This window comes from Parasteatoda tepidariorum, chromosome 7 (genome assembly GCF_982258835.1).
Source record: "Parasteatoda tepidariorum strain Cologne lab strain chromosome 7, Ptep-v5.0, whole genome shotgun sequence".
Classification (NCBI taxonomy): Eukaryota; Metazoa; Arthropoda; class Arachnida; order Araneae; family Theridiidae; genus Parasteatoda; species Parasteatoda tepidariorum.
Genome location: NC_141761.1, coordinates 113,739,989 through 113,753,150, shown reverse-complemented (window position 1 = coordinate 113,753,150; position 13,162 = coordinate 113,739,989). Strand labels below are relative to the sequence as shown.

General features: G+C 27.2%; 1 protein-coding gene across 1 annotated transcript in view; it reads right to left on the bottom strand.

Annotated features, from left to right (window-relative positions):
* Nucleotides 1-606: 606 nt before the first annotated feature.
* Nucleotides 607-13,162, bottom strand: part of SCAP (SREBP cleavage activating protein) — an 84,586-nt gene continuing 72,030 nt past the window's right edge. Inside the window, exons 24-27 of the mRNA XM_087168494.1 lie at nt 9,540-9,620; nt 6,237-6,449; nt 2,434-2,496; nt 607-1,068 (exon numbers count right to left, since the gene is read on the bottom strand). Coding sequence (XP_087024620.1) covers nt 889-1,068; nt 2,434-2,496; nt 6,237-6,449; nt 9,540-9,620 — 537 coding nt within the window. The 3' untranslated portion in view covers nt 607-888. The remainder of the gene's footprint in view (nt 1,069-2,433; nt 2,497-6,236; nt 6,450-9,539; nt 9,621-13,162) is intronic.

Below are 13,162 nucleotides of genomic sequence, written 5' to 3'. Positions count from 1 at the left end.
AATCAATTTAGCATGTTTAAGAAATGCGGGGGGGAAAACATTGTAACAATTAAAACATGCTAAGTATTTCTTTTAATTTTTTAATAAATTGGTAAAAAAATATGCAAATTTAATCCAATTTGCACTGAAATCAAAATGGCCACTCCCTCAACAAACATATATTGATACTTGACATTCAAATTAATTTTATAAATACTACTGCAAAAGTTCAATGGTTTAAATAGATATAAATTATGATGAACTAGTAGCTGCACCTGTAGGGGCCATTACAGCACTTTTCCGACAGAAAAAACAATTCATATTGTCAAAATTTATAATTTTTTTAAAACTTTTATTAATTCTAAAATCTAATAATAAAATTAAATTCATCATCTAATTATACAGTTAAATTATAAACTTAAATAATAAAGTTGTTTGTAGTTAAATTAATAAAAATAATTAAATTTACCTTATTTAGCAAAACAAAAAATTTTTTTTAACCACAATAAAGATTTTAATCCAAACTTTGATTAGTTTTAAGCTATTTTAATATTTATCATCAACTTAGTGATTCACATTCTTTACTTTGCAAAGTATTCCATCATTTTTTAAAACTTTCTTTTAAAATTTTTAATTTGTCTATTAAATAAAAACAAAATGCATTCAAGCAATTCAATTATAACTAACACATGTATAAAAAAATGGATATTAAAAACAATTAAATATAAATACAAACATTTTGCCTCTCTAAAGATCAAGAAGAAAATCAAGTTTTTAATTACTTACACATTTTTGGTATTTAGAAAAATGAAAATAGAAAAATTGTCTATGGCTCAACAATAAAATGTCAAAATGCAATAATTAAACACATTGTTTTTTATTTCATTTCTCACTATTGATCTGTAAAACTCATTCAGATTTATCAGATATGGCAGGAAAATTTATGATAAAAATCTGAGGTCCATAATCGCAAATTACAGATTGTCCGGAAAGTCTAAGAAGACGAATGTGAACAGAATGGTCACCACTGCCCACCATTATCATGCGAAGGGCCTCACCATGGTTAACATCCCATATGACTAAATTATCCTGAAAAAATAAAGAAATAGATAGGATTCATAAGATCACAAAATCTCAAATTACTAGAAATATTACTACTTGGTTATTTTATAAAATTTAAATGCAATAAAGATTTAAAAAAATTGTGGATAATTTTGTTAAATAAAAAAAAAAAATAAGCTCTCTTATATAACATTCAATTATAACAAGGTTGCCACTCAAATCTGGAAAAAAAAATTCCCTGTGTTTTCCCTGTACATATTATACACAATATAGTAAGAGGAAACAACAATTACTGTGCTCTTGAGGAAGCTATATTGGACTAACTATATTTATTAGTTTTAATAGTTGTAAAAACAGCTGAACATACTTAAATAATGCTATAGTAAATGAAATAGTTTAGTATAGCTGAAATATCATGGTTAAATATCCTATAGATTACGCTTTGAGTGGTCACCATTTTTTAAAAGACGGGAATACGAAACAAGATTCCCCGTATTTCCCCAGTTCATAAGAGAGAATTAAAATTCCCAACATTTTCTCTGTTATTTTTAAATTCCCTGTATTTTCCAGGATTTTTCCTGTTGTCCCTGTGGAGTGGCAACCCTTTATAAGAATGGCAAAAATTTATTTTTATGGGTAGATTAAAGCTTTCTTATATCTTAGTTTTTGAAAGTAAAATTAAACTGGTATGCTTAAATATTATTGCACAAAAGAAGAATGGAAGAAAATCTAATTACTCAACTTGCCGATTTGATTATGTTGCAAAAACTATTCAACAATTTACACCAACCTAAATTTTGAACTTAATATGTTAGAACTTTCTAAAAATAATGATTAAAAAAAGATTCAAATTTAGTTCGCAAGATAAAGTACAAATTATTAAAATTTACAGAAATTCCGTTAAATTTACAGTTTTATTACTTGCACATTATGTCTTGTTGCAAAATAATAGCTGTGATTTGAAAAACAGTAAATTCACGTTCATATAAACAGCACTAAAACTGTGAATTTTTTTTAAAAGATAGTTAAATAGAATACAATCAGGAAATAATTAATATTGTGTAAAATAATGAAATTTAAAAAAAAAAGATTAAATGTTATTTTCTTTTTGCTTTTTGCAATTTTTTACGATATTAAATTATACATTATGATCCACATGATCAGGATTTATAAATTACTAAGGAAACAGAATTGGAATGCCATGATAAATATTCTTTAAAATTGTACAAAATAATAAGTAGTGAAAGCTTAATAAAATAGATAGATTCATTTAAAAAGAAATTATAACAATAATAATAGCTGTTTTAGATACTTTTGGACAAATTTAATTTTCCTTGCACTACTGGACAAGACAACAACAATAATAATAAAATAAATATTGGTGAAACCTACCTCTTTTGTTGTGACCATGATATTGTTTGTAAGGAGCATCAAATTACTGTGAAGACTGTAATCCTAGAAATTTAAGATATTAAATATGAGGAGATCATAAAACAATATTTAAAAAAATCATAAATTTAAATTCTTACTTAGGTCAACAACCAAAAATTATGTTTTAGTTACTTTTTACTAAATAATTACATTTTTCTCCCATATAAAACTAAAATTACATTTAATGAATGAATTAACGTTTGAAAAAACTGTATTAACATCAAGTGTCAGCCACTACAAGTTTAAAAATATGTATTTGAAAAAAAGTATTTTATTAACTATTGAAAATTTCAACAAAACATAGGGAGAGTGTTCTCTAATAGTAGGAATTGAAAGAAGAAAAAAAGGAGCGTGTTATCAGACAACTTTAAAAGTATAAATTTGGTGACGTGGACTACACGTGCTACCACGTAATCTTCTTTAGTGAATTTATCCACAGCGTACATAAAATATTTAAATGCGCGCAATAAACTATTTTTTTGTTCAGATAGAGCTATAAGTTAGAAATTATCACTGATGTTACTTTTAAAATATGTAAATAAACTGAATCGCTTAAAGCAAGATTTAAAACAATGACTAACACTTAACCCATCAGAAAATTTCATTTTGTTTTCCACTCATCCCTATTCAATGAATGAACTAATATTTTTTTAAAAACTGTATTAACATCAAGTGTCATCTAGTTCAAGTTTAAAAAACTTGAACTGAAAAAATTTGAACTTGAGTGGTGGAATAAAAAGCATTTTTATTAATGATTGAAAATTTGAACAAGATACAGGGAGAGTGCCATTAAATAGTAGTAGGAATTGAATAAGTTTATCTAAATGGTGTTTTCCACACTAGGGAGCGCTGCAAAATCTTGACTGCCTATACTTCCGGGTTACTGGTTTTGACATCACAACGTGATCATTGTGTTTTGAGTAGTAGAAACTTGAGTAGTATTTCTTGTAACCTGATTTATTATTTCTGTTTAAAATAAGAATCGTCATTCGAAGACCTGTCATTCATTCCAAAATGTAAAAATTGTCATTTGAAAAAAAAATTTTAGAAAATACTTCTGACCTTGTTAACAATATACCAACTTTGACAGTTAAACCTAAATGATAATTTAAAAATGAACTTGCTGCTCCAACAATATGCTGACACTAATGTATGATGGTGCACTTGCACCAAGAAAAAAACAGTAATAAACGAGAAAAAAAGGCCAAATCAGAAGCGAGTTCTTTCTAAATCTAGCAACCTTTTTTAACAATACATCTCTAAATAACTAAAACCAAATATTCACTTAATATCTTATGCAATACAGAAATTATATAATTTATCAATCTTATTAAAAACATCTGTTTGAAACTATTGCAAAAAAAGCAGCAGCTGTATACTTTCTAACTGGGAGTAGAGCATTGTTGTAAACATTCATATTGAAAACACCATCTATAGTTGTAATTAATATTATAATAAAATGTTTATTTCATCAGAAAGGCTACTCTCTAGACAAGAACTGCAAAACAGATTTTAGTTGCATATTTATCTTTATATGAGTTGGTAATAAATGTAAAAAAAATTTTTTTGGAAATACTACTATTATTTCATTCCTTTCATGATATTAAACAAAATAATATCAATAAATAAATAAAATACACAAACATTAAATAAAAAATTACTGTTGCTGTTTATCCGTCTTCTAAGTCTAAGATAAAGATGAATGAATTTTTTTAAATGCCTATTACCTCGATGTTTTAAGAGATTTAAATGTTAAAAAATAAATTAGAAGCAACAAAATTTTTATTAGAATAATTTATTAGAACAGCAGTGATGACGAGATAAATAAATAATAGTACCATTCTTAAGTTTTTATAAAACAAGGTCAGTTGTAAAAAACAGTTTAAACACCCAATAATTGGTTGAAACACACTTGATATTAAATTGAAGATAATTAAATTTACAGAGTTGTTAGTGAATCTCCTTGAGAGTTCCAGATTTTCCAGAGAGAATATAAGGCCTAATCAATCACCTAAGTTTACTCCGATGGCAAAGATGAAACTTTGGAGAGGATTTTATTTCAACTTGTAATAAATGAAAGAAGAGAAAAAAACAGACCACCCTGAATAATTTTTGAGCTAATGATCGGATTTTCACAAGGGGGTGACTTCAAATATGTTAATTAATAAATACAGACGATATTTTAAGTTGCAAAATTAAACCAACTTTCTCTGAATAAATATACAATTTTATCGAGCAATTCGGTTTTCTGCCCTCAAAATATACAGGGTAGAAGGAAACAGGGGTGATTGTGAACATAATTTGAAAATCCTGAATATTTCTTGAGTAAAATCATTAATGACGCATTTAAAAAAATTAATGTCTGTATAAATTTAAATCACTAATATTTTTAAAACATGAAATTCTAAATAAATTACATGCAACATAATTTAAATTAATAATTATGTATAAATTTACTTTTATCTCTAATCACATTTATTATCTTACCAGGAAAAACATTTACAAATGAAAGAGATGTCAAGTATAAATTCTAGTTCTAATATTATTAAATAAGAAATACAAGAATTTTTATACACAAATGTGATCCATGATTTCTTGAAACTTCTGAACTTCAGATTTCCAGATTGCTGTAAGCAAAAAATTCGGAAATCCGGATTTTTTCCGGAGAACAGTAATCTCTGTGTGTGTTAAATAATGCCTAAAACTTATGTTTAAATTAATATCAATAGTTGGAATTAATATCGCCAATTATTTTCTTTCTCATATTTGTTATATTTTATTCCTTCTTGTGCTGTCCATATGAAATAAACATTGTGTTCGTTTCTCCGTAGTCATATTTATTTTGGGTATCCAAGCATCTTTAGAGTACAAATTTCAAAGTGGGAAATATGGTCCCAATAGTATGTCAGGAGAGCACTCCAAAGTTTGAACCCTTTAATGTTAAATTTACTTTTTGTGTATTTTGTTACATCTCAAGAACTTTTTAAGCAAATTAAAACAATTTTACACGCGATTATAAAATTCGTTTATCCAAAGATAATTCCATGCAAAAAAAAAAAAAAAGACTTTTAGTAAATATTTATTATTATAATTTTATTTTACTTAAGAATGTTCAAAACAATTTGAATTATAAGGTATAGAATTTTTTAAATCATTTTAAAGAATGTAATTTCACATGGCAAAATACAAAATTTTTAGCAAAATCAGTCAAATAGTTCCTGAGAAATTGAATTTTGAAAAAGTCAGATATTTTTCCTCAAAAGTATAAGTGTAAGTTTTGAAGAAAGCTTTCCAAAAACATTACAAAATATGAAAATTAAGACTTTTTGTGCTTTGAGAAAAGGGGCTCACAATAAATTAATTCAAGGTTGAATAGTTTGTGAGAAATTCTTCAGAAGAAAGTTTTCCAAAAATATTACAAAAAATGAAAAAAAGAAATTTTTGTCCTTTGAGAAAGGGCCTTGCAATATATTTTGTCCAAGGGCACATAAAACCCACATGGTCACTATATTAAAAACTCAAAAAAGGAATGTTTTTTTTATTTTCGTAAACAGGCAGAATTTATTTTATGTAACAAAGGAGTCGCTACTTTAAGTTACATGAAAATTTTTAAACTACACCAACTACAATTAAAGATGTATCGAACTTGTCAGAAAATAAACAACCATTTTCCTATCAATTTTTAAATATGTAAGTTGTTTTTTTTAAATTTTTCTCAGTTTAATATAATTTTTTATGAAAAAAAAATAATAACACTATAATACCTGTACAATGCTATGAATTAAGTGACCTTGACTCTTTTCCCAAATACATATCTGATTGTCAGTGCCTTGGCTTATGACATAGATATCAGTGGTAAGGAGTGTCGTAACAGAGCCATGATGACCTTTTAAACTGTACATACAAGTGCCTGTCATGAGATCCCAAAGACATATGAGGCCATCTTGACAACCGCTGGCCGCAGATGATGGTGAAAACTATAGAGAAAAAATAAATAATTCTGACATCAACAATAAAATATACTGTCACTTTTTCATTCAATGAATGTTTTTTTTTCATTTCACTAATCTTCTAAGTACAGCAAATTCTAATTGTGTATACCTTTAATTATGTTTTAATCAAAGGCCTTTCTTAGCAAACGAATCATTTATTTACCTCAATAAGTGATGAGAACTCAAGAAAGGGTACCTGACTTAAACTCCTGTTTTGAAAGTTAGAAAAAATTAAAAGAAATTTAGCATATTTTCAAAGCCATGAAGAAGTTCAAGTACTTTTCAATAAACAATATTTTTTTCCAAACCAGACGAAAACAATGTGATGAGAACACAAGAAAGGGTACCTGACTTAAACTCCCGTTTTGAAAGTTAGAAAAAATTAAAAGAAATTTAGCATATTTTCAAAGCCATGAAGAAGTTCAAGTACTTTTCAATAAACAATATTTTTTTCCAAACCAGACGAAAACAATGTGATGAGAACACAAGAAAGGGTACCTGACTTAAAATCCCGTTTTGAAAGTTAGAAAAAATTAAAAGAAATTTAGCATATTTTCAAAGCCATGAAGAAGTTCAAGTACTTTTCAATAAACAATATTTTTTTCCAAACCAGACGAAAACAATGTGATGAGAACACAAGAAAGGGTACCTGACTTAAACTCCCGTTTTGAAAGTTAGAAAAAATTAAAAGAAATTTAGCATATTTTCAAAGCCATGAAGAAGTTCAAGTACTTTTCAATAAACAATATTTTTTTCCAAACCAGACGAAAACAATGTGATGAGAACACAAGAAAGGGTACCTGACTTAAACTCCCGTTTTGAAAGTTAGAAAAAATTAAAAGAAATTTAGCATATTTTCAAAGCCATGAAGAAGTTCAAGTACTTTTCAATAAACAATATTTTTTTTAACCACATGAAAACAATGTGATTAACAATAATCTTTTTTAATCAACTAATTAGCTTAGTTCTACTTTCCGGGCCAGGATAGTCTGGTTGGAAGGGCGCTGGACTCAAGTTCTCACGAGCGTGAGGTAGAATCCAGCTGGCCGAAGACTCTCTGTGTAGTAGATGTTGACTGGTGCATGTTAAATCTATCGGATCACAAAGTCCTCCATGTTCCCATAACGACTTATACTTCTAGGGGTACTGAATTGGAGATTGATAATTCTCTGGTTTTGGTCAAAATTATGATCTGTGGATGAATGAATGGATGGATGTGTGAATGAGTTCACCATATAAACGGGTGAGATATATTGGTGTGGCAGAAGTTGAATTCTTGACCATAGATGGTGCCACTGGAAAACAAGAAAAACCGCACCCCTTGTCTTAATGACCTACGACAACAACAGTTCTACTTTCCTATAGAAGGTATGGGAGTGGGAAAAGTCCAAAAATACCAATCAACTCAAATCATGAAAACATAAATAAAAAAAGTGTGAAACTATTGTGCAAAAATTAAAAGCATTTAAATCATTTACAGACTAAACTTCTTTTTTTCTTTTTTACTCTCTGAGTGCATTGACAGTCCACCAAGTAGTTCAGCTTTATATATAAATCATGACTAAAGAAAATAAGCCAATAATAAAGTTTATAAATCTAATTTTGTCTTAAGTTAAGTCAGACAGGGTACCCACTCAATTTCAGAAGAAAAAAAATTCCCTTACTTTTCCAGGTACAACTAGGTAAATTTCAATAAAAATTAAGACCATATTTTTATCAGAAAACATAGATTCTATTATTAGCATTGTAAAATATTAGATTTTCTGTGTAAAAAAAAATTTTTTTTAAGTGAAGGGAATATTTCATTTTTACTATAATGCAAAATTTTTACAACAAATAATTGCAATAGATGTTAGCAGTATTTAACTCGAATATCAATGACTGATTACTGCTACAGATAATTTTAAGAATGATTATTTCGATGTGTGAAATAAAAATATTCAGGCTTTTGTAAAAAAAATGCTATTTTCCTCAACTATTATCTGATTTTTGGAGTTAAAAATTCCTTGACTATTCCAGGTTTTCCCTGCTCTCCCTGAATCATGGGAACCCTGGTCAGAAATTCCCCTAAAAGTCAGAAGAATCTCATGCCTGCAACAGACAACTTGCTGCCAAAAATAAAATTTATTTTCTTACAATAAGCTTTCTTCACCGATCTTGAAACAATATTTTTCATCAACTTCTTTTTGGCAGTGAGTAATAGCCCCACAAATGAAATTCATTTGTTTATAGACATTGTGTATTGAAGAACATTGTTTTTAAAATTCTTATCAAATGTAGTGAATAAGAAAGATAAAAACAGGCATAGAAGGACAAAACAAGCACTCTTAGAGAGGAAATTAATAATAAATTTTAAATTCATATTTAATTTATTGAAACACATGTTTTTCATTTTATAATTTTTGCACTAAGAATTAGTTCTTTACCTTTTATAATAATAATATTCAAGTCATTATACAAAAAAAAATATAAAACAGTTATTGGATAGCACAGAATTACTTTTATTAAAACAAGTGAAAACAAAACTGAATATTTATTATTACAGTTTTTATAAAATAATAATAAATGTTCAGTTTTGTAATAAAATTATATTTTTAATAGTCGCAAAATATTGCTGGCTTAAACTTTTTATGTCAGATTACTTTTTAACAGTTGTTAGAACCAAACAGATTTAAAACTTATAATATTTAAAAAGAAACTTAATATCGTTAAAAAAGTGCTGGATTAACATAGCTAAAAGTATCTAAAAGTTTGAAAAAGCTCTCATTTTTTAAAAAAAATTGTTGATTTTAACTGATTATAAATATTTTCAACACTATATTGCTAAAAACCAAAAATAGTCTTTTAGTACAGAATCACGAACCCTAGCTCATAAAATGGAGGCATCATATATAATTATATGCACAATAAATATACAGTTTTTGGAATATATATCAGCATTTTATAAGAAATGCTATTTAACACTAAACATAACAGAACCAGTCAAAAGACTGATTATTGTACAATGTATTGTATTGTAAAGTATTGGTACGTTTAGTGCTAAATAAATAACTGAAAATAATCCAAGACACTTACTTGATCAATATTTAATATAGATATTGGACCAGTATGACCATGAAGAGTATAAATACAAACAGTAGAATCAGTCCTAAAAATCTAAACATTTAACAAAAAAAGTTAGTTAGATTTTTAATTTAAATCAAAATAATTTTACACAACTTTCAATTATGTTTTGTGTATTTATTTTATTCTAAAATACAATTTTAAAGATTATATACCATTTAAATTTATAATTGAATAATAATAGCTACACTTCACAACTTAGTTTGCATTTTCTAGTTAAAAACAACTTTTATATACCATATATTTCTTTATATACATATTATTTTTACAGAAATATGTCTGCACACTAAGTATTCACTGCAGAAAGCATATAAATTTTGTACAGACTGTGCAATAACGAATAGGTTGACAAATAATTATTGTTTGCAGAAAGTTTTACATTTTATCTAGATCATCAGACATGCATGTTAAAACTTTTTATCTCTACAGATAAAAGGCTAAAAGCCCCTTGAAATAAATAAAAACATAAATGGAAAACCTCTTTTCTAAACTGATCTTTAAAATTTACTAATTACGAGAATGATCAATTATTCAATAACAAAACACAATTATAACATTATCATTTTAATTCAATGAAATAGTTGGATTAAACAGGGATGATTGAGAAACAAAGTGAAAAACCCTGAAATTTTAATGTGCAAAAAATTTTTATCAGTTTATATACCAAACAGGTTTCATATTTAACAAAATTTTGCAATATTGCGAACAATCACTACATTGGATTTTAATATCGCGTGAATATGAATCGCAATATTGGACATTAAAAATACGAAAATATAAATTACGATATTGAATCTTTAAATTGAGTAAATACGAAGCATAATTTTTAGATCACGTGAATAGAAATCGCAATGCGTAGTCCATGAATCACATATAAATAAGAAATTAAATTTTTTATATTACAATAGCGTAATTACAAATCACAATATTAAATTTTAAAAACATGTGGATACGAATCGCAACATTAGATTTTAAAAAAGAGTAAATGTTATATATAATCCAATATTGTGATATTGGAATTTTAAACCTACGAATAGGAATCTCTACGTGTAACTTTTAAATCAGGTAAATACGAAAACTGATGTTTGATTAAAATCACAATATTTAGCATAGGGGTGCACAACCTTTTTCAGTGAAGGGCCACATGCACAGCAGATTGACCAATGAAGGGCCGCATGCCAAAGTGTTTAGATCATTAGATGATAAGTTACATATTGAAAGCAATTGTTGGTGGTGATTGTTATATAAACATCATTGTTTATATAACACTAAATTCTTTTTGTCGCTTTACCTTGTAATCTCTTTGCAGAAAATACAATACTTTAAAACGTTTAAAATTAGAAAATGCAAAACTGATTACTTAAGAAAGAAAACAGAATTCGAAAATCAGAATAAATTTATCAGAAAAAATTTAGATAAATTGAAATAATTTAAAAACTATGGAAAAATTGAAATTTTTTTTATCACATTACAAAATACAAAAGTCCATTTAAACATAGATTTTAACGTTAAATTTTTTCTTCATAGAATTAAATTTCAAATAAATAAATATTCTAGTTATTAATATAAATTCAAGTTAAATACTTTGATTTAAAGAAAGTTTATAGGGTTAAAAATGATTAAAACAAAACCCCTTAAGTGGAAAATAAGATTTAGCATTTATTAGGGAATGTACTTTAACTTTCAGACATTTTTATTTTAAATTATAAGAGGCTGAGAGAGGGAAGAAAAAGAAAGAAAGAAAACACATTAAATTTTAAGGAACTATATTCCTTAATAATAAAAAACTATTAAGATACTTGTTTACAACTTTTTATGACGAATATATTTTTAACATGACACTTACTATTTACAATCAATAAAATTTACATTACTTTACGAAACTTATCTTTTTTTATACAGTTAAAATTTAATGATATACAAATCATTTCCCAGCATATAATCATAAATGATATAAAATGCTCCAAGAAGGTAGAAAATGGTTTAAAAAATTTCTTAATGGTTATACTGTAATTTGCAAAATTTTTGAATATTGTGATAATTTTATCTACTTGATCATGTGATATTTTTTGAGCCATTAAATGAAAATGTAATGATTGTATTTAAAGACTACTCTGTAATTTTGAACAGGCCAAATTCATTCTGGAAAATAGTCTTTCGACAGAAGCTGTTGTTGTGGGTAGTATTAAACTTAGAGCAAATAACATCATCAGTTTTGGAATTTGTCCTAGATGGTGTTCTTCCTTTCTGGGTTTTTAAATCGCGGAAATACAAATATCGATGTGTTATTTTTTAATTGCTTGAATACGAATTGCTATGCGTTTTTCAAATCGCATGAATACGAATCTTGTGGCTTTTAAATTGCGAAAGGACTACTCACATGAATATGAATCGCGATCCGGCATGTGAAAATGCATGAATATGAATCGCGATATATGGTTTTTAAAACGCGTGCATATGAATTCGAGAAAAGTAGCAACGGATGATACTTTAAACGGCAGAACACGAATCGCGATATGTGATTTTAAATCCCGTAAATACGAAACGCGATATGCGATGGGCAATTTTCAGATAGCGTAAATACAAATTACGATGTATGACTTTTAAATTACAAGTGACAACAAAAAGAATAGGTTCGATGTGTGTTGTTAAACTTGCACGTGTTCATGGGACTAAAGAATTATGCAGTGTTTTGAATTATTTTTCTTGCAAAACGGACCGCGTTTAATATAAACACATCTCGTTTTTTTTTCCTGGGAAGGTGCTGATTTGGCTAAGATGCGTAATTACTTTTTAAGTTGCGAAAAAAAATTAAAACTGAATCGAATTTCACGAGTTGTAATATTGTGTGAAAATATCAGGTATATTCTAAATCACAAATAAAAATGCAGCAATAACGGGAAAGAAGAAAAAACACGCTCGAAAAACCTCTTAAAAAATGCGTGTTAAAATCGGTACAACGCAAATTATAAAATCGGCACAAACAGAGCACGTAAAAAATAATTATTTTAATGCGCGATTCAAAACTCGCTTGCTGTCAAACCATAGTATTAAAAATATCATAATCTTTTTAAATCACGGGGAAAACGTAATAACTACTAAAACAATAGCCAAAATACTTTTATATTTCAGATGAAATTGGAGTAAATAAAGTCCATCAAAATTTTATGTAATTTAAATGCGGGATTTGAAATTAAAATGTCGCAATAGAGTATAAAAAATATCGGTACTTTCAAAACCTTGTAGAAATGTGTAGCAATAATTTCTAGAATAACGATTGAAAAATAATTTGATTCGCGATAAAATCGTTACAATTAAGCCGTGTCAAAAAATGGTTATCTAAATGAGAGATTCTTTACTCGCGATTCTTAATAATATCGTGCTAAAATATCGAAGTTTTAAAAAGCGGGCAGAAATGTGCAGCAATAACTGTTGAAGAAAGGTTCTAAAGTCATTTAGATTTTCCATGAAGTTTGCACAAATAAAGCGTTTCATAACTTTCAAAAATCGCTATTTCAGAAGCTACTTGAAAATGAGTAGCAATAACTACCGAAAAGTCATTGGAATTGGCACAT